The sequence below is a fragment of the Paramormyrops kingsleyae genome, chromosome 5 (genome assembly GCF_048594095.1).
Source record: "Paramormyrops kingsleyae isolate MSU_618 chromosome 5, PKINGS_0.4, whole genome shotgun sequence".
NCBI lineage: Eukaryota > Metazoa > Chordata > Actinopteri > Osteoglossiformes > Mormyridae > Paramormyrops > Paramormyrops kingsleyae.
In genome coordinates this window covers 1,625,322-1,645,831 of record NC_132801.1, presented here as the reverse complement: position 1 = coordinate 1,645,831, position 20,510 = coordinate 1,625,322, and the positions used below count along the sequence as shown (strand labels likewise).

At 44.2% G+C, this 20,510-nt stretch overlaps 1 protein-coding gene and 1 long non-coding RNA gene across 2 annotated transcripts; both read left to right on the top strand.

Moving 5' to 3' along the window:
• Nucleotides 1-700: 700 nt before the first annotated feature.
• On the top strand, nucleotides 701-3,163 carry LOC111859935 (uncharacterized). Its single transcript, XM_023843105.2, has 3 exons — nucleotides 701-1,153; nucleotides 1,601-1,634; nucleotides 1,903-3,163. Exons 1-3 carry the CDS (start codon nucleotides 947-949, stop codon nucleotides 2,268-2,270), a joined length of 609 nt encoding a protein of 202 aa, XP_023698873.1. The 5' UTR covers nucleotides 701-946; the 3' UTR covers nucleotides 2,271-3,163.
• A 2,603-nt stretch (nucleotides 3,164-5,766) lies between these two features.
• On the top strand, nucleotides 5,767-11,572 carry LOC140590815 (uncharacterized). Its single transcript, XR_011991652.1, has 2 exons — nucleotides 5,767-5,819; nucleotides 6,187-11,572. It is a non-coding gene; the product is annotated as an uncharacterized lncRNA (long non-coding RNA).
• Nucleotides 11,573-20,510: the final 8,938 nt, after the last annotated feature.

The window sequence follows — 20,510 nt, the reverse complement described above, 5'->3', positions numbered from 1 at the left end:
AATGGGGAATTTCTGAACACACACACACACACACACACACACACACAAAGCAGCAGAGGGATCCAATCCCCAAGCTCAGAGCTATCAGGAATGCTATCCTGAGTTACACTCTAGCTATAATATATTTCAGTAACACTTTACTTGATGGGGCACAGATGCTTAGTAGTATTTCAGTTACTACTGAAGCACAAATTTAGTTGCAACTTGAGATAAAAAGATGTCACAAATCATTAATAATGAATAAACATGAAATCAGTAGTTAACATGTGTTATTCATTACACGTTCCTTCAATAGTTCATAAAGGTTTATAGAATTAACAGATATAGTAACAAATACAGCAACGTTTTGAGATAAAAGATGCGTCACGATTCATTAATGAACAAACATGAGATCAGTATGTAATTAAGGCTTAGTTTGTGGTTAATTAATGCATAAGTAAGAGCTTTGTGCCCCTCAAGTAAAGTGTTAGGCCTACCCATTTTTCACAATATTCATATGGCTAATTTCAAAGCTAGTCAATCGTATTCATTTAATGAAATTGAAATGGTCAGTTTTTTTTCTACCTTTCCATAACGAAAAAGGAAAGGGACACCGAGGCTTCACACCTCTGTTCAGCGCAGATAGCGTCACCTTTCCATGAGAGCGGGATCTGCGCAACGCAGTCGAGCGGAAGTTCCTATTATAGCGGAGGGGAGGGGAAGGAAACCCATTACTTCCTACTTTTGTCTCAGTCATATTAGCGGTGTACTGTATATAAACACAGCATGACCGCTGGCAGCCTCACTTCCAAGCCTGTTGCGATAGCAGATACATGATTACGCAGACGTCCCCATATCGCTGAGCTTCGATCAGAGGACTGACGAACTGCGAGCCACGCTTTCCCTCTTCCCAGGATCTCATACTTCTGCATTTGCATCTGTCCAGATTTGTTTTGCACTCGGCAGAATGACAGACGCGGAGTCTCTGCAGCAACTCTACAATCCCAGGAGCAGGTGGCCGTACCGCTGCGTAGTGGCGTCGATTGCTTTGCTGTACCTGCTGTTGATGGGAACCGCGGTGTGGATACTGATATCCATGCCTATTTCTGACACGAAGAGCGAGCAGACGCAGTCTGGTTTACGGCAGGCAGCATCGGATCCTAGCATGATGGAGGTATGGCGATGCGAACGGGCTTGTACATGCACCGGGAAGACATTTATTTATTTACTAGTTTATTTATTTGCTTCGTTTCAGTGATTGTGTTTTAAAGCCTCGCAGTCCTATTTTCATTGTACTGAAATGACTTCGTGGGTTTATACTACAGTTTCACACACCCCCGAAAAAACGTGCTCTTAATTCATCTTGCCGGATCGTGCGTTGTCACGCCTGCCTTAATAATCCAACGGGATATTCAAGTGTGGTTACAATATTAAACATATCAGAAGAAAAATGGCAACATAATTTAGATGAGTTTCTTTAATGTTAAAAACTGAGCTGGCTAATAGATGTTACTGAGTAGCTGTCAGTAATTAATAATAATGCGGCGAAGTGTACTTTCAATGCGCGGAGTATTAATGAATGTGTGTACTAACATTCGTGCCTCGCTCCTTTCTGTTACAGAAAACAAGAGTATTTTACCTGAAGCCCAAATCAGGTGAGTTGCTTTTTTGTGCATCCAGCAAACCCAAAGATATGAAATAACGCGCTTTCCTCCGTATTCGTCCTTGTGTCTCCTTTCCTCCGTATTCGTCCTTGTGTCTCCGCGCTCCAATCCACTTTACAGCACTTTTCACTACTTTCTTACTGTCACATCAACCATCCCTACGAGATGCAACTTTAACGTGCATATCACGAAGTGTTTTAATGAAGGGCGTTTCCAGTTTCATATCCCCTGAACTGTTGGTTTCCTCTGCTTCCTGCAGATGAAGTGAAAAATCAGACCATGGACTGGAAGTCTTCCGTTCCCGGGACCTACAACGACACCCAGCGCGCATTTGTAGTGCCGCGAAAGGGCAACTACCTGCTCGGTGTAAACCTGGTGTTGCAGTGTGAGACGGATTGCCCCACCGGTTCTCTGAAGCTGAATTTCACCAGCGACAAAGGCCACCTCAAAAGCTGCCGCATGAATCTGGAGAAGGAACCCCCGTCGTGCATCCACATGCTGGACCTGCCAGCTGCTTCGCGCATGATGGTCTCAATGGGGGCGCAGGGGGAGGCAGGGAAGTTGGGGGAGACTTGGAAGGTGGACGTCAACCGCTCCCAGTGGTGGATCTTTATTTCGGACGAGTGAAGGCTGGATGGAGTCTGGTCATCCGAGCTGAATTTGCACATCTGACTCAGGGCACTGCTGGCATTCCCCGAGTCCCTAGACAGAGGGTCTACCTTGACGCATTACCAAGAATGATTTAGACCTATTTATTAATATTTTAAATATATTTTTATATATAATGCTTGTATGTATAAATATCTATTTAAGTTACGGGTATTTTGTATAATAGACATTTTATACATTGATTTGAATTGCAAAATATATTTATAAAATAGACAACACTAAAATGTATTTAAAAATAAGTATAGTATTGTTTACATAGTATTGTTTTTTTAAAAAAAAAAAAAAAAAAAGAATGTACACTTCTCCTACGTGGTATCGCGTGGGTGTCGGCTGCCTGGGACCTGCACCTCACCTGCCTGGACCCTCCAAGTTATGCCTTTGAATTATTTTGGTTATAAATGTAGTGTCATTTGAGCCAAGGCTGATACACTTGAATCCAATATTGGTTGACTGTATTCGTGATGACGACAGCGGTATCACGCCTCATATGACTCCGGAACCAGCGGCCTCAGGCATGTTTCGTCACCGGCAGTGATTCTCCAGTGACGTGGCAATTCTGCAACCGCTCCTCGTGCTGCGCCAGCAAATGCTGCGCCGCACACCGCCACCTAGTGGCTGTCTTATGCACTGTTCATATGTAGGCTGAAAAAAATACTGTGGTTATAAAGAACTCTCACAAAATGTGCTATGAAAACTTTATGATTTTTAAAAATGTCTTTAAACCAGTAGGTATAAAAGCAACTTTTGCTATTTTTATACAGTATTAGAGGATACATTTTATGTAGTATTTTGGTTCAAGGCACTCTAATGATTGTCAGACTAATGAATAAAGTAAAATGTTTTCTCCCACAGATCTCTCTCTGTTCCTCCTTTTTTCCCTCAGCTTCTTTGTCAGGAATAACCCATAGTTGGAATAGATAGAAATTGCATTTATACTGGTGGAAATTACTTTCATTTTAAATCATTTACTTGGTAGACATTTATATCCAAAGTAACCTACAGCTGGAAAAGGCCCAGATCAGCAGGGCTTCACAGGAGCCCAGCGGCATCATCGCTTTGGCACGTTTCATGAAACATACTTGCAGTTTTTCCTGAATTTTTCCATGCAAAAAGTGGAACTTGAAGCACAATCACTGAAAAAATCTACTCGTGTATCAAATCTGGTAACATTTTATATCCAGTGAATCTTCATACACTTTTTTCTCGATTACTTTGACACATTTCATGAAACACGCTTAAGATTATTTAAGCTATAAGAGCATTCCTCAAAACAGTTCATGCCTTTAGCACAACACCATGCTTGCCTGCAAAAGCCAAGACAATTAACTTGCGTCTCAAAAGCAAATGATTCCATCAAAGACTTAGTAAGTGCCCCCAATAATTACAAACTGCATTGGAGCAATGGAAGACATTGCAGAGAGAGGAAGAGGAAGAGGGAGGGTGAGGATGAGAGGGGGAGGAAGAGTGAGAGGTAGGGGTAGAGCTGGTAGAGGAGGTCATGGGCGAAGAAGACAACAACTGTCAAATGAAATCAGAGCAACCTTAGTTGATCATGTTATCAACCATGGGCTGACAATGCAAGAGGCTGGACGTAGAGTGTAGCCCAACTTGAGCGGTTTCACTGTCGCCTCTGTCATCCGGACATTTAGACTGGAGCACAGGTATGCAACCAAAATTTCTTTCACACTGTGTAGTACACCCCATGTTATAGTGTATCAGTTGGGTGACACCTGTGTACTTCATGAATGGCTGATGTCATACACTAACTTTACACGTTTCCTGTCCAATTTACTCTACTGTGGGGGAATCTTTAGGCTGCATTGTCCAAGCCCTTTATTTTTCTTTTTTGTTTTTGTAAAGGATTGAGAGACGCAACCATGGTGGAGGAAGGGGCCAAATGTTCACCGGGGTGCAGGAAGCTGCCATTGTAAACTTGGTCTTGGAGAATAATGAAAACAGATTAAGAGAAATTCAAAGCCACATCATCCAAGACAACACCATATTCCACAACATTCAACGAGTCAGTCTGTCCACATTGGCTCGCATTCTCAAGCGAAACCAAATCAGCCTGAAACAATTGTATAAGGTGCCTTTTGAGAGAAACTCTCAAAGAAACAAAGAGCTCAGACGAGCATATGTGGATGTAAGTACAATATTGACCTCAGCACATTACACGCAACATTGTTTCCCAGTGTACTGGATAACACCATATTGACTGATTTTTGTTCTTTGTTTTCAGGGAGTACTGGAAATGGATGCTCATGCAATCCCACATGAGTTCATCTTCATAGATGAGGTTGCTTTCAACCTAGCAAAGACCAGAAGAAGGGGAAGAAACGTAATTGGCCACAGAGCCATTATAGAGGTTCCTGGCCAACGTGGTGGGAACATCACAATGTGCGCTGCCATCTCCAATATGCATGGTGTCCTCCACCGTCATGCCAACCTTGGACCATACAACACAGGCCATATTCTAACATTTCTGGACAGACTCCATAACATTCTCATTCCACCAGAGCGTATGAATGATGCAGACCATCCAAGAACCCGGTATGTTGTAGTATGGGACAACGTGAGCTTCCATCATGCAGCCCCAGTCCAAAATTGGTTTGCTGACCACCCACTGTTTCTCGTGCAATACCTCCCACCATTCTCACCATTTCTAAACCCCATAGAAGAGTTCTTTTCGGCATGGTGGTGGAAGATATACGACCGGCAGCCCTATGTGCGCATGCCTCTTGTGCAGGCTATGGAAGAGGCATGTGATGAAATTGATGTGGGTGCGATTCAGGGATGGATAAGGCACTCAAGGCGCTTCTTCCCTCGATGTCTGGCAAGGGAAGATATTGCCTGTGATGTGGACGAGGCATTGTGGCCAGACCCAGCTGAGAGGCAAGATGCTGCCTAATTATTTTTCTTGCCTCTTTTTTTTTTGTTGCTATATATTTCTTCTGCACATTTTCTTTTTCAGTTTACTGTTTTTTCTGAGCACATTTTTGTTCGCTCCAATGTAAATATATCTGCTGTGCATATGTTGCACTGACTTGTTTGGTGAAAAATAAAAAACAGAAATATGTAGTTTTGGTTGCAGTTTGCAGGATATGTGAGGTGTTTTGCTCTTTGGGTGATGTGTTTCGTGAATTGTGCTAAATGATTTGCAACAATAAGCCTTGTTGTCAAAATTGTGCTTTAGCAATTGTAAAAAACTGTAATTTCAAAGGCACATTTTGCAAAACACGGTTCTCTACATTACACACAGTTTAGCAAACGGAAACATCTGGTGTGTGAATTGGAAAACTGCAAATCAAAGTGTAACATTGATTGATCAACTGGCTACACCTGATTGTCAGGTGTGAAAACACGCACCTCTGTTTAGAGTACTCCGTACTATACATCTGTTGTACGAAAGGCTGACAGTTTTGTAGCCGCACGAACCTTTTTTTTGAATGCACATCGGGGAGTTTGAATGTTTTGCGGAAGTTAGTCCGTGTGCGTTAATGTCCAGATGTGAGTATAACGTCCTACATTTAAATATGTATTTGTATTGCTGTAATTTAGTTGTCTGTTTGAGTACCTGTTAAGTTTATTGTAATTATCGAGCGGTGTTTATTGACGGGTATTTGCATTTGTTTAAAGTGCAATCGCGAGTCCGTTATTATATAAACTGTTTAGTACACTAAATAGTAATAACTTACAAGGGTTAAGGGAGATATGTGTATTCTATTTGTGTTGGTGCAGTATATAGTGAAACTTGCATTTGTATTAGTGGTGTTGTTTTACCGTTTAGGATTTTAGTATGTAGTATTAGAATGTGATTCTTTACGGACGCGTGTTTTCGTGGAGAGATTGTAATTGCGGTACTGTTCCCTCACAGACCACACATTCAATCGTCCAACTCCACTTCCCTGTTCATAATCCATGTGATGTCCCACCGAAGTTTGTGTCAGCTTCGCATGTCCTTCAGTAAAGTTCCCCTTCTGTACACGTGGGTGTGATCCTTGTGCTCTGACCGGCATCCCAGGGTGGACACAACCTAATTCTCATTAGATCTATACAGTCCTTTAAAGGTACGTCCCAACATCTGTATTGTATGTAACTGGGAGTCATGCAGTTAGATGCTGCCAGAGTGCATCATCAGTACATCTACATTCATGAGGTCAGCTTCAACTTGAACAAAACAAGGCGTAGGTTAAGAAAAGTTACAGGCAACATGTCATTATCAAAGTCCCAGAGCAGCAAGGGATCGCAAATGCTTCCAGGGAACAAAATGGAGACTTATATCAGCACGCCATTCTTGGCTCATACAATACTGACCACATCATCACCTTCCTTGACACCCTACACAAAATAATGATTCCCGATGACCATGGGGATTGGTCAGAGCAGTTCAGGTTTGTCATCATTTCGGATAATGTGAGCTTCCACCGATCTGCTATGGTCCAAAACTGGTTTACCAGCCATCCAGGATGTTCTGTGCTGTATCTCGTACCATACTCACTGTTTCTGAACCCTATTGGCAAATTCTTCTCATGACGGAGGAGGAAGGTACTGTATAAGATGGCCAGTCCTACAGACATGTGCCTCTTCTCCAGGGATAGAGATGAGAAAGCAAACTCGTGTCAGACACGTCAGTCCAGACCACACCTCCCCTGCTGGCTTGGCAGAGAAAACATTGCATGTGATGTAGATGAGCTGTTGTGGCTGGACTCAGACCAGAGACATAATGAAGTAGATCCAGGGACATGATGAAGAAGATCCAGAGAAAAGGCACACTATAGCCATATTTATTACACATTATGAATGCTTTATGAAACTCTCATCTAAAAGGCAGTATAAGTACCTTTATAATGCAGTACGAAACATCCTTATTGCTTATACTGATCATTATCCATTATAATGTATTATAAAGTAATTTATAGTGCATTATAAATGAGAGCTTCATAGAGCATTCATAATGCATAATACACACAACTGTAATGTGTTATGGTTTTTGATAAATATTTCATGAGTTAATAGTTTTGGGTAAGTTACTTTTGCAGCTAAACCACAGTGTTCTGCTATATGCATGAACTGTTTTGAGAAATGCTCATAGTCTTGATAATGTTAAGCATGTTTCATGAAATGTGCCAAAGCAATCAAGAAAAACTGTAACAAACAACAAGTGCAATACACCTACAAGTCATATCCATGGTGCCTCTGGAGGGAGCAGCAGCATGATGAATCTTTTAAGCAGCCTATCTTTTATAGTCTTCGTTGTCCTCACAGTCTGGTGGTCCTGGTTGTTCTGGCTGGCGGCAGAAGGGAAACAGGCTGTTGGAGGGGTGGTCGGGCATCCATGATGATGTTGGAGGCTCTGTGGATGTAGCGTTGGTTGAAGATCTCCACCAGGGATGGGAAATGGGCACAGATGATCTTCCAAGATGTTCTCACTAGCCTATTCCGCTGTCTCTGTTCAGATGTTGTGCAAGTTCCAAACTAGACAGTGATACAGGAAGTCAGAACACTTTCAGTGGTGCCCCTGTAGAAGGTGCTGAGGGCTGGGATGGGCAAGCTGGCCTGCTTCAGCCTCCGGTGGGAATGGAGCCACTGTTGGGCCTTCTTGACAATTGTCAATGTGTAAGTGGTCGAAGTCAGATCGTCCGCCAGGTGCACACCCAGGAACATGATACCACTGACCCTCTCCATGGCCCTGCCATCTATAGTCAGGGGGTGGTGTTCTGTGAAGTGTTCAGGAAGGTGGCCATCCTGAAGTCTGTGATCATGTCCTTGGTCTGGTCAACATTCAGGAGGAGGTTGTGTTGGCTGTACCATGCCGTTGGCTGCTCCACCTCCACCCTGTATGCCGACTCATCACCTTTGTAATGAGACCCACCACTGTAGTGTCATCCGCGAATTTGACGATGTGGTTGTTGCTGAATCTGGCAGTACAGTTGTGGGTCAGCAGGGTGATGAGCAGTGGGCCCAGGACGCAGCCCTGGGGTGAGTCTGGACTTCTGAGATGGTGCCTGATGTCTGGCTGCTGACTGTGACTGTCTGCTGCCTTTGTGTCAGGAAGTCCAAGTTCCAGGTACAGGTTCCAGTATCCTCCTCCAGTGACCTCAGTTTCTCGACCAGTTGCTGTGGTATGATGGTGTTGAAGGCTGAGCTGAAGTCAATGAAGAGGAATCTGGCATAGGTATCCCAGTTTTCCAGATGGGACAGGGTGAGGTGGAGGGTGGATATTGCATCAGCTGTGGACGAGTGGACGAAGTTGTTAGCCATGTCCAAGTCATAGCCAGAAACCGTACAATCCGTACACCAGAAGCCAGAACGCAATCCAAGGTCAACGCTGGGGAAAGGGAAGCCGAAGGTGGAAAAGCCAGGGGGGTCAGTCCGGAGATGCAGAGGATGAACACAGGGAGATCCAAGAGGGGCTTCACAAGAGGAGGGGGGCGGAAGGGCAGGAGGGCAGGCAGGAGGCATGGCGAGGCATGTTAATTGTTGGTTAAGTTTCTCCACCTGTGGGCTGTAACTCGTTGGATTTAAGTTTAAATGGACTTCATATTCCTTCACTTACATTTTGCCCAGACTACCTTAAATCCGACGAGTTACCCTGATAAGCCAGTAACCCCGCCACGTAGTACAGGCCCCTGGACTTGGGCTGAAGTCAGTGACAACAAGAAATTGTGAACTGGCTATCATTCCAAATTGTAGCGCTCAGGAGCAGACTTACAGTGACATACTGACAATGTATCTAAGCACTTTCACTCTAGTGATTAAAACGAAGCAGATTGTATTTTGCATTTTGGTGGCACTGACTAATTCATTGATAGAATTATTTGGTTTTTGTACAAATCAATTGTTGGGCAGTGGTGGCTTGATGGTTAGGGTAGCGCACTTGTAATTGAAAGATTGCAGGTCTGAATCCCCCATCAGCAAGTCACCACTGAGGTACCCTGAGCAAGGTACCATCCCCAAGCACTGCTCCCAGGGTGCTTAATTAGCTGCCCCCTGCTATGTCACGAAAGTCACATATGGGTCAAATGCAGAGGTCACGTTTCATTGTTGCACACTGTGTGCTGTGGTGTGTTGACAATGACCACTGATCACTAAATTCTAATTGTTTTGGGTTAGTTGTGGTCTTGTGCAGCTACACCATTGCTGTGCAATATGCCTGTTTTGAGAAATGTGCTTATAGTTGAGAATACTCTCCTGAGAGAAACAAGCAGGTCATTTTCCTTGCCAACCGAGCCCTGGTATGAACAAGAGTTAATGTATTGCAAAGGAAGGGCAGATAAGTATGCTTAGGACAGTCGTCCTAGCCCTAATCAGCTCTCCTTGTCAGAGTGCGGCATGGAGCGGGGAGGGGGATGATGATCGACTTGCGGCTCCAAAACAAAAAGGGGTTTTATTTAAGGGAAGCACGGAACATTAAGAATAACACAAAACAAAGGACCACGAGGAGTCAGAAAACTATAACAGAACTTATTTCCAAGAGAAGCAAGAAAAAAAAAAACTACAAGGGAACCACACCCAGGAATGAGGTGCAAGGACCAAAGCACATGGCAACAGACACAGACACATTCATAATGGCAGACTAGGGAGCAGGAAAATGGCTGCCGGGAGCTTAAATGTGCAAATAACGAGGACTAACAAAAGGCGGGTGTGAACCATCAAGACAATTAACCAATGAGCACAGTGCAGGGAAACAGCCCACAGGTGGAGAAACTTAACCAACAATTAACAAGCACAGACACCAGGGAACATTAACAAATACCAAAACTAGGAAACAATGGGTGCGTTCGACTCCATTCTGGTCCTGACGCAATGCATTGTGCTTAGATTTTTTTGTCCGACTTAAGCCGGCGCTGCAAAACGTCACCATGCGTCACCATGTCACATGGTACAAAAACCTCGCGAGAGTGAGACAACTTAAGACAGATTGTGCAGCACCTCTCAGCCGGCTGAACAAACTGGAGCCGTCTCCGTGACGACACAACTTTGCCCTTATTGGCTGAAGAGTTTAGTTACACGCATGACGTTTGTATCCCAGGAAGTTCCGACGTGTAATCTGCTATTTCTCCTGAAAAGCGCGTAAAGCAGTGAGAACTGGTTTCAGTTAATTTACCTGGTAAAATAAAGTTTAAATAAATGACATAAATGCTCTAATAGTACACGTAAGTTAGTTGCGCTGCTTTATTTGTTTAATCGTTATCCTTCTGGCAGTCCTGCCATTGTCTCGCAGACTACGAGGCGTAGAAATTGTCCGACTTGGCTGCTGTCAGTTTATACTCCACTCCTGCAGCTGCCGGCAGATCTCGCTCCATGTCTATGCAGCCATGCAGCAGTCCCGGAAACAAGGCAAACACCCCAGGAACCAGTACAATTAAATCCTTCCTGGGGGTCACCTGAACAGCGACATGGGGCTCCCCCTCCTCATCTGTGGGGCACATGGCTGCTGGATTCAGAGTGGTGAAACGCTGTAGAGTTTGGGGTTAAAGCGGGGAAATGTGAGCCATCTTAGACTGGGGCAGTACAGCCGCAACAAGAGGAGGCACTTTAATAGTCAATGGGCAGTATGCCACTAAGGGGGAGGAGTTATTGGAGAGTGAGGGGTAGTGAAAATTTGTCTATCCCATGTTGTTTTTGCCTGTGTTACATGCCGTAAGAGTTCTGCAGGTGTGTACAGGACACGTCAGTCTTCAGTCCCAAGCTCCACTGGCCAGCTGCTGCTTCAGCCCGCCTCCCGGGTTCCGGCCACGCCCCTTCCGCCCTCTGACCCTGGCCCTGTGTTCCGGTCGACGAGGATGCAGCCCGCTGATCGCATCTAGCTGGAGCTCTTGCTGTGTTGGTTTGCTTTTTCTGATTGACTGTTTTGGTTTCTCGGTTTCTGACTTTCTTCTTCGCCCCTTTTATACCTTTGCCTTTGGTTTATTTACCTTCTGGTTTTGAACCCTCGCTCAGCTCCTGACTGCTCTCCTTGCTCGCCCCTCTGGATACCGTGTTTTTGGGCTGTGTGTTTGCTGTATATGTCTGTTAGGTGCATAAGGAGTGGCTGCCTTTCTGTTTCTGCATGATACGTTGTTTAATTGTTGTTTTGGTTAGGGAGCTAAGAGTTAGTATTGTTGTTTCGTTTGTGTTTTGTTATCTCACTTAGGATTAGTTTAGATTGGGTTTCGTATGGTAGCAGTGTTTTGTTCATTATTTTGGCCTTTGTCACTCCCGAAGTCTGTTGCATCTACTGTCTGTGAAGTGTCTGTGAATAAAATACAAAAAAAAGATCCCTTTGTGCCTCGTGTTCCCTTTTCCCGTTCCCTGGTTGTCTAGTCCTCCCCGTACCCTTTCCCTTCCCTTTCTGATGATCCCCAAACCAAGACTGGGGACCATAACGGCTGGTACTTTAAAGGTGCCATAGAATAAAAACCTGACTTTGCCTCGGCATAGATGACATACCGTGAATCTCAAACATTGCTGTTCCCTCTTTCAAATATAATTTCTGAATTTGTAAAAGTAGGAAGTGAAACAGGCTGTTTCGAAATTCCGCATGTTATGTAACAGGCTTAACCCCACCCCCAAACAAATGCATGACCCCACCTAGAATACTGTGTGCAGGTTTGGTCACCATACCTCAAGAAGGACATTGCTGCCTTAGGAAAGGTGCAACGAAGAGCTACGAGAATGATTCCTGGTCTTAGAGGAATGTCTTATGAGGAGAGGTTAGCGGAACTGAATCTGTTTAGCCTTGAGCAAAGGAGACTAAGGGGGGATATGATTCAGGTCTATAAGATTCTAACGGGTCTGGATGCTGTTCAGCCAAATGACTATTTCAATATTAGTCTAAATACTAGAACTCGTGGCCATAAGTGGAAATTAGCAGAAGAACATTTTAAAACAAATTTGAGGAAGCACTTCTTTACACAGCGTGTAGTTAGAGTATGGAATAGTCTTCCTGCTAGTGTAGCGGAAGCTAAAACCATGGGTTCCTTTAAATCAGAGCTAGATAAGATTTTAACAACTCTGAGCTATTAGTTAAGTTCTCCCCAAACGAGCATAATGGGCCAAATGGCCTCCTCTTGTTTCTAAATTTCTTATGTTCTTATATGCCAGCCCACCTTCAAGCTCAATGGACATTAATGATGAGAAGTTCGCTTCAACTTACAGAATCAATTCTACCGAACTGGCCGAACATTCAATTCCAATGTCATTTGGGGGGGGCACTACATGCTGCTGCAATTTGTTCAATTACTGTTTTTGAAACCGCATGCTTATTATGTGGCAGGATGTCTGAACACTGGATGTACTGATGACACTGGATGTCTTCAGTAACTGGTAACTGGGCTGGGGAGGACACTGGCGTTGTCTGTTCGCTGCTTCCCCAGTCAAGTCAAGCCAAATAACGACGAGTTAAGGATACATTTACGGCAAGTTTTATAAATAATCTTTTGCCTTTTTTATTATCCACATAACAGATCAGTGGAAATAGTCACGGTTGAGCTATTGAGTTTTGTTCGTCTACCTGTTGCTGTTAGCGCAGCACAGCCTGGAGACTCCATTGATCTGTATCATTGCCACTGCTACCATGGCTGATATATCTTTTTTGAGTCCTGATTTGGACAGCCTGGATTCTGCTTGTCTGGCCATTGAGAAGCGCATCTGGGAAAGCTTGTTGCCACTCATCGCCATCGCCGCTACATAGCCGAAAGTCCGTGTTGTACTTCGGGCTAGCAGCCACGCTGCGAAAAACAATCTGCCTCACATTTTCCTTCCATGCCGCCGGTGTTACCACTATGCTGAATCACTCTGCCGACCAGCTGATGAATCTCAACAGTTTCTTCATACCACCGTGCAAAATAGTGATTAAACAACTTGGACTTCTATGCCGCAGAAGTTCCCGAAGAAAGTTCCTCTACTCACAGACTAATAATTCCACCATCCCGGCTCTCTGGTCGGCCACGCGAACTGTCGCTCCTCTCACACGTCATCAGAGCAGTGTCCCCTACTGGATAAGTAGTTTGGGCGTCTCTATGACAACACCTCTCCGGGAGCCACTCTGCTACGGCCACTGCAAAGATTTATTGCTTAATCCAGCAGCAAAATTGAACTGTTTAATGCTCAATCTATCACAAACAAATCTTGCCTTATACACGACCATATAATGGACAAATGTCTGGATTTTATGTGCATTACAGAGACCTGGAACCAACCAGATGCTTATTTCTCTCTGAATGAGAGCCGTCCCCCAGGGTATAGCTACCTCCAGACAGCCCGCAGTACAGGTCGCGGTGGTGGCCTGTCAGTCGTCCAGCGAGTTGGAGTTCCCTGTTACCACTACCTGAACTATCTTCATTTGAATGCCTTGCATTTAAATGTAAGCTCACTTCCTCCTTGCTGTTTCTTCTGACTTACCGACCACCAAAAGCAAACTCATCTTTCATCCTTGAGATGTTTAATCTCCTCACAACTTTTTGCACATCCTCTGTCGATGTTGTCATTTTAGGTGACATGAACATCCATGTTGACACCCCCTCTTGTCGCTTTGCTGCTGAATTTCTTCAATTGCTCGACTGCTTTAATTTAAGACAACTTGTCGATGTCCCTACACACATCAGGGGACACACCTTGGACCTGGTCATCACAAACTCTGCTTCTCTCACCAACCTGCAGGTGTATGACCTAGGTGTCTCCGACCACAAGGTCATTTCTATGGAGTTGCCATCCCCTTCTAGCCTCTCCAAGCCTAAATACAAAATCTTCTTTAGAAACCTCAAGAACATTAACCCAGAACACTTGGCAGCAGACTTTCAGCATCTTTCCACACATTTCTCATCAGCCGATGAAGCAGTGGACCACTAGAACAGCCATCTGAGTAGCCTCCTGGACCACCATGCCCCTGTTAAAACCAGAGCTGTGACCTTCTCACGCCCCTGGTTTACAGATGGGCTTCGGAAAATGAAGACAGCAGGGTGGGTCCTTGAGCGGCGCTATAAAACATCTGGCCTTACTGTTCACAAGCAAGCCTACTGGGAGCAAAGTCTCTTACAGAGGCAAGGTTGCAATATTTCTCTGATGCCATCAGAAATAGTTTGGAAAATTCCAAACAGCTTTTCTCTACTGTTAACCATCTTCTCAGACCACAACCCCTCCTTCCACTTCGAACCCGCGCGGACATACGTCGATTGGAGCTTAAGTCCAACGCCTTAACCACTCGGCCACCCTGGTGAACATGGTACATATGCATACATTTTGTCTATTTAAAAAATGCTATTACAAATCACCATTTATTTAATTTAGAAATATATTATTTACAAATAAGTCAGATTAACAAATAGAGTTAATGCGCATTCTGTCAGGATGGTGGCGTGCTCACACAATTAAGGGCCATGGGTTAGCGATTACAATTTCCGCCGTCGCCATTTTGAACGTGTGTCTGCGTCAGGGCGCCTGCTCACGCGTGCTGCCCCCCACTGGGCAATCATTCGACCCGCAAGTTTGAACTGGCAGGCAGGACACGGTCGAGCTGCGGGGCTAAAATGTTTGCTGGTTAAATGTTTTCTTCAACCTAACACTGGTAAATATCGGTAAAAGTTTTTCTTGTTCTTCTTTAAATACGTTGGTTAAATGTAATGGGTTTAAAATGTTTGTGCTTGTTTCGCATTTGCTCTTTTGTGCTTGTTTAAAAGTTAAAAGTTTGGGACTTGTGTCGTTTGTGCTTAAAATACGGTGTTTTATCTTGTCAGTGTTTCGCTCGGACATGTCTCAACTTGTTTAAATTCCTTCTGCTTTTCTTTCTTTCTTTTAAAAGTTAAAGTTTGGGACTTGTGTCGTTTGTTTAAAATATGGTGGTTCGCTTGGGTATGCCTCTACTTGTTTAAATTCCGCCTGCTTTTCTTTCTTTCTTTTAAATGTAACACTAAAGTTTTGCCCTAGCTTACGTTCATCCTGCTATATGTTTTATTATTCCTTAAAAACGTTATTAAAAATAACACATTAATAAAATGCATGTAATATATTTTTATTCTAATAAAGTTTAACAACCCCCCCAAACCATACGACCCCCTATCGGCAACACGTGGCATAAGCATGTATGATACCATTTGGCCAAAACCCCCTCCCCCCGACCAATCAGAACAAAGGATACGCCCACCTCCCGCTTATGACGTCATAGATGGGAGAGAGCTTTAAGCTCCGCCCAAGGTACCACCTAACCTCTCTAGCATCATATTTTCTGGCTCCAATATCTCTCTTTCATCAATAGTCACAAATCTTGGCGTAAGAACTCACCTTTGAATCCCATATCAACCACCTCTGTAAGATCTCCTTCTACCATCTTCGGAACATTTCCAAACTCCGCCCCATTCTCTCCCTATCAAATGGCGAAAAGCTGGTCCATACCTTCATCTCCTCTAGACTGGACTACTGTACTGCACTTCTCTTTGGGATTCCTAGCAAGAGCCTGCAGAGGCTCCAATACATACAAGGATCCTGATGAGAGTGCGAAAACATGAGCACATCACTCCCATCCTCCACTCACTTCACTGGCTTCCCATCTCCGCGAGGATTGAATATAAGGTTTCCCTTTTTACACATCAATGAAAATGACATGTACAGCAGCACCAACAGCCATAGTTACAGTGTGTTACATGTTAAGTTGCTGGTAAGTTAAACTGAAATAATAGGTCTTCAGTCGAGATTTAAAGACTGAGACCAAATCGACATCCCGAACAAAGGCTGGTAAACTGTTCCACAATATAAGGGACCTGTAGCAGAATGCTTTACCGCCCACTCTCACTTTATTTATATGTGGGATGACAAGGAAACCTGTGTTCTGTGACCTCAGATAAGCAGGAGCTAGACCTTTAAATGTTTTATATACAAGTAGGAGAACTTTGAACTCTAAACAGGAAGCCAGTGCAGGGATCTAAGAACAGGTTTTATGTTTTCAAACTTCCTGCTCCTTGTGACAAATAGAGCTGCTGCATATTGAATATCCTGCAAGGTACTTAGTGTGCATTGTGTGCTCCCAGATAACAGAGCATTACAGAAGTCTAACGTACTGTATACAAAGGCATGTATCAGTTTGTCAATGTCTTAATAGTAAGAAATCATCGCAGTTTGGCGATGTGGCATAGCTGTGGGAAGCACGCCTTCGATACTGCATTTACATGTGATTTGAATGAGAGGCTTGTATGTAAGATGACACCTAGATTATGGGCTGAGCTGCTGAAGGAAAAGTTTAGCCCTCTGGAGTGGAGTGCGGATATAATAAAATTCCTATCTGCAGACCTGCCTACAAACAACAGGACCTCGGTTTTCTGAGCGTTTAGTGATAAGAAGTTTTCCGCCATCCCGGTTTTGACTTCGTTATAGCAATTAGCTAAGGTGTCGTTAGGTGTAACTGAAATGTATATTTGGGTGTCGTCGGCATAGGAGTGATAGTTAACATTATGTTTTCTGTTTTTGTTTCCTAATGGCAGCATGTACCTGTAGAGGGAAAACAATAAAGAACCAAGCACTGATCCCTGTGGTACGCCATATTTAACCGGTGACTTTGACGATGGAGTACCAGTATCTGACACTTGAACATAAAGTAATAATCAAGATGGCACCGCGGGTGGTCGTCTCAGTGTGTTGATGCGCACTGTTTTGCTTTATTCAGTCTTCTGTTGTGCTTTCACAAGAGAAGAGCTCTTGGGCGGTGTGGGGGCGGCAGTGAGGGGACTTGGGGGAGGGAGGGTACGGGGGCTGGGGAGGGAGGGTTGGGATCTGGGCTTGGGGGAGGGGGGGTCGGGGTAGCCAGGGGCGGGTGTGCTTGGTGGCTCTCGGGGTGTCCCCCTGGTCCCCCGGGTGGGGGTTCTTGGGGGGGGGCAGGTCTCCCCGGGGCTGGCGAGGCCCCCACGGGGTGTGCGGGTGCTCCGGGCTCCGGGCTCTATCTGTGGCCGGCGCGCTGCCGCCTGTGGCCGTGGGGTTCCTGGCTCGTGCTCGCCGGTGGGGGGCGCCCGGTGCCTCCTTCCCTGCCTTCCTTGGGTGGGCGCGCAGCCTTCCGGTGGCGGGGGGCCCGGGTACCTGGCCGCTGTGGGGCGGCTGGATCCATGACCCGTCGGGGCTCTCCCGGCCGTCTGGGGGCTCCGGGGCGGCGTTGTTGTGGCCTCGCACACTCACTGGGAATCATTCCATGTTAACCTGCACACTCATACATACACTCACAACACACAAACATACACACATACAAAGATGCGTACACACACACATACACGTATGCGTACACACACACACATACACGTACATATGCACACGCACACACATACACACACTTTCATATCAACACACATACACTTAGAACGCACACACACAGACATGCACGCACACATACACACAGGAGAGCCTAGGGCTCTCATCCCCTATTTTACCCCTGTTTCTCCTTGTATGGGTGTGTGTGTGAGAGTGTGTGTGAAAGTTGGTGTGTGGCTTCCACTCCCTCCTCTTAGATGCAGATACGGGTACGACAATATTTAGACAGTGTTCCTGGTGGTCTGCTTATGCATATGTATGTGTGTATGTGTGTGTGTATGTATGTGTGTATGTGTGTGTATATATATATGTATATATATATATGTATATGTGTGTATGTATATGTGTGTGTGTGTGTATATATATATGTGTATATGTATTTTTTATTTTTATTTTTTTATTTTTTTTTCCGCTGGTATTACAGTTTTTTCCAATCATTTTAACGCGTGTCTCAATACCATGTCCACTTTTTCACAACACTTAACACATGCACCATACCATTGGACCATGTGAGCTATACTATGTATACGTTTGCATTGCTTTGACACAATATGCATTCAATCACCACTTCCCCCAAATTTCACAAATACTTCTCTCAGTCAGTGTTCGCCACCAGCAAAACTTTATACAGCTACAGCCGATTTTTCAGACATTTAGATAATCTGTTCAAAACAGTTAACTTTCAGGTCAAAACCTAATGAAATATAGAGCACTGTCAATTGAAACATGCTGCATTTTGACAGACAAAGGACACTATGCAAATAATTATGCTTTTAGCAGAAATTTCCTAATTTTGTTTTTGTTTGCTGCTTCGTTACCATCTACACCATCTATACAAATGAGGCCATGGAGTGTCTCTTTCCTTTTTGCAAGGCAACACAATGTAATCTGTGCAAAAACAGTGGGTATGGGAACACATATATTACAGTATAACATTCACATTCTTTTAGCAGACACTTTTATCCAAAGCGACTTACAGTGAAGTACTATATCTACAGAGACAGTCCCCCTGGAGCAAGTTGGGGTCAAGGGCCTTGCTCAGGGGCACAATGATGGCACCTCCTGGGAGTGAACTCACAATCTTCTGGGGTTCCTAATGGGAGCCCAGCCAGATCCCTAACCACTAGACCACCACCATCCCCCTAGATCAGGGATCTCCAAGTCCGGTCCTGGAGAGCTACTGTCCAGTAGGTTTTCTATCCTACCTGGCTTCTGATGAGCCTCACCTGCTCCTGATATTTACTTGAGTATAGGTGTGACTCATCAGAAGCCAGGTAGGATAGAAAAACCTACTGGACAGTAGCTCTCCAGGACTGGAGTTGGAGACCCCTGCCCTAGATCGCCCCAAGCATTTTACAATGGTTGAAGCTGGAAAGCTGAATGAAAACACACACCAGCCTGAAATTTCAGCTAAGAACCTATCTAGGAATTTGTTTGGTTAGTGCCAATTTGCCATATGTACAAAAGGGGCCATCTTTGGATTGGCATTTTCTGCTAGGAATGAAATATTTACATACTGCAAAAAAGAAACAGCAACACCTACATGATTTCTAATGAAATATATCACAGCATTTTAGAATTGGTTGGTATTACAATTTTTACACACAAAAGTAGTTGTTTATTTCATTTTTACAATGCAACATGACAGTAATTTGTGCCAAACTGGAGGATACAGCCACACTTTATATATGTAATTTGCAATGCTGAAAGATGTTAGTGTTTTTTAGCCCATTGAACATTGAGTGCCCCAGCAGTGTTGTTGGGTGACAGCATTTGTCATTGTTATGGCAGTATGAGTCACTTTTGGGTGAATTGTGAAACGTTTTGGTGGTTGTAGGGCATTTTGCACCAAAGGTTAAGTGATGTGCTCAGGTGTGGATTGGTACAGCCCACTGTGTGAAGTGTTGTGAAAAAGTGGACATGGTATTGAGACAAGTGTGAAAATGATTGGAAAAAACTGTAACGTATTTAATTCCAGGAGCAGATACTGACACAAGCACATCCCCATGTCATAATAGTACCACTGGTTTCTTTGTGTGTACACTGTTTGTGTGTGTCCCTGGATCTTATCTTTCAGATACAGCAGCTGGTGTGATGATACGGTGTAAAGCAGCAAGATGCAGAAGCTGTCCTCTTATTACTCTTTCCTTTTTGTTCTACTGTTTATGTATTATTTCTCTTTCCCTGTCTCTCTCTCTGACCTCCCTCCTTATTTTATTTTTATTTTTATTATGCATTTATTTATTTTTCTACTTCCTCTGTCTCTCACCCCTTTCTCTCCTTTCTCACTTTCTCTCTCTATCTCTTTCCCACTAACCCCCCCTGTCAGCTCCGGCTTTGTGGCGCATTGACATAAAAAAGATTAATAAAGAGTATACCTCAAGTAACAAGAGGAGCTTAAATCCGAAGCTCCACTTGTTAAAATAAAAGTGTTGGCACAATAAGGCACCCAGACTAACATCCTGCTTGCTAAACTGCCGGACATGAGAGGGGGAAGAAAAAGAAAAAAAAAAAAAAAAACAAGAGAAGAGCTCTTGAACATCAAAGAAACTACCTCAGCGGACTTATTACCAACTTTCTTAGTGCAGTCGAACCTCGGTACAACGTACCCCGTTTATAACGTTTACACCAATACAACGTTCAAATTTCAATGTCCCGAATTCGCGTAATGCATTATTCCATTTGCCGATATCGCTTAGAACGTACACCTTTACAGCGTAAACTTCGATATAACGTATGATTTTCAGAGGAAAATAGGCAAACTGACCATCGTTACAACGTACAGCCTCATCTTCCGAGCGCGCGCACAATTCAGAATCGGCTTTTACCGGCCATCTACATCACTTAGCAACGCCTAACTGTATGAACCTATCCTCATGAAGCATTCTACGCCGGCCGGACTCCTTGCATGCAGCCCCCGTTTTTTCATGG

Excerpts from the sequence above, each read along its gene's own strand:
- LOC111859935 (XM_023843105.2), top strand. The coding sequence starts at position 947 with ATGACAGACGCGGAGTCTCTGCAGCAACTCTACAATCCCAGGAGCAGG. Across the intron at positions 1,154-1,600 it reads CGGATCCTAGCATGATGGAG|AAAACAAGAGTATTTTACCT; the intron begins GTATGGCGATGC and ends TTTCTGTTACAG. Across the intron at positions 1,635-1,902 it reads TTACCTGAAGCCCAAATCAG|ATGAAGTGAAAAATCAGACC; the intron begins GTGAGTTGCTTT and ends TGCTTCCTGCAG.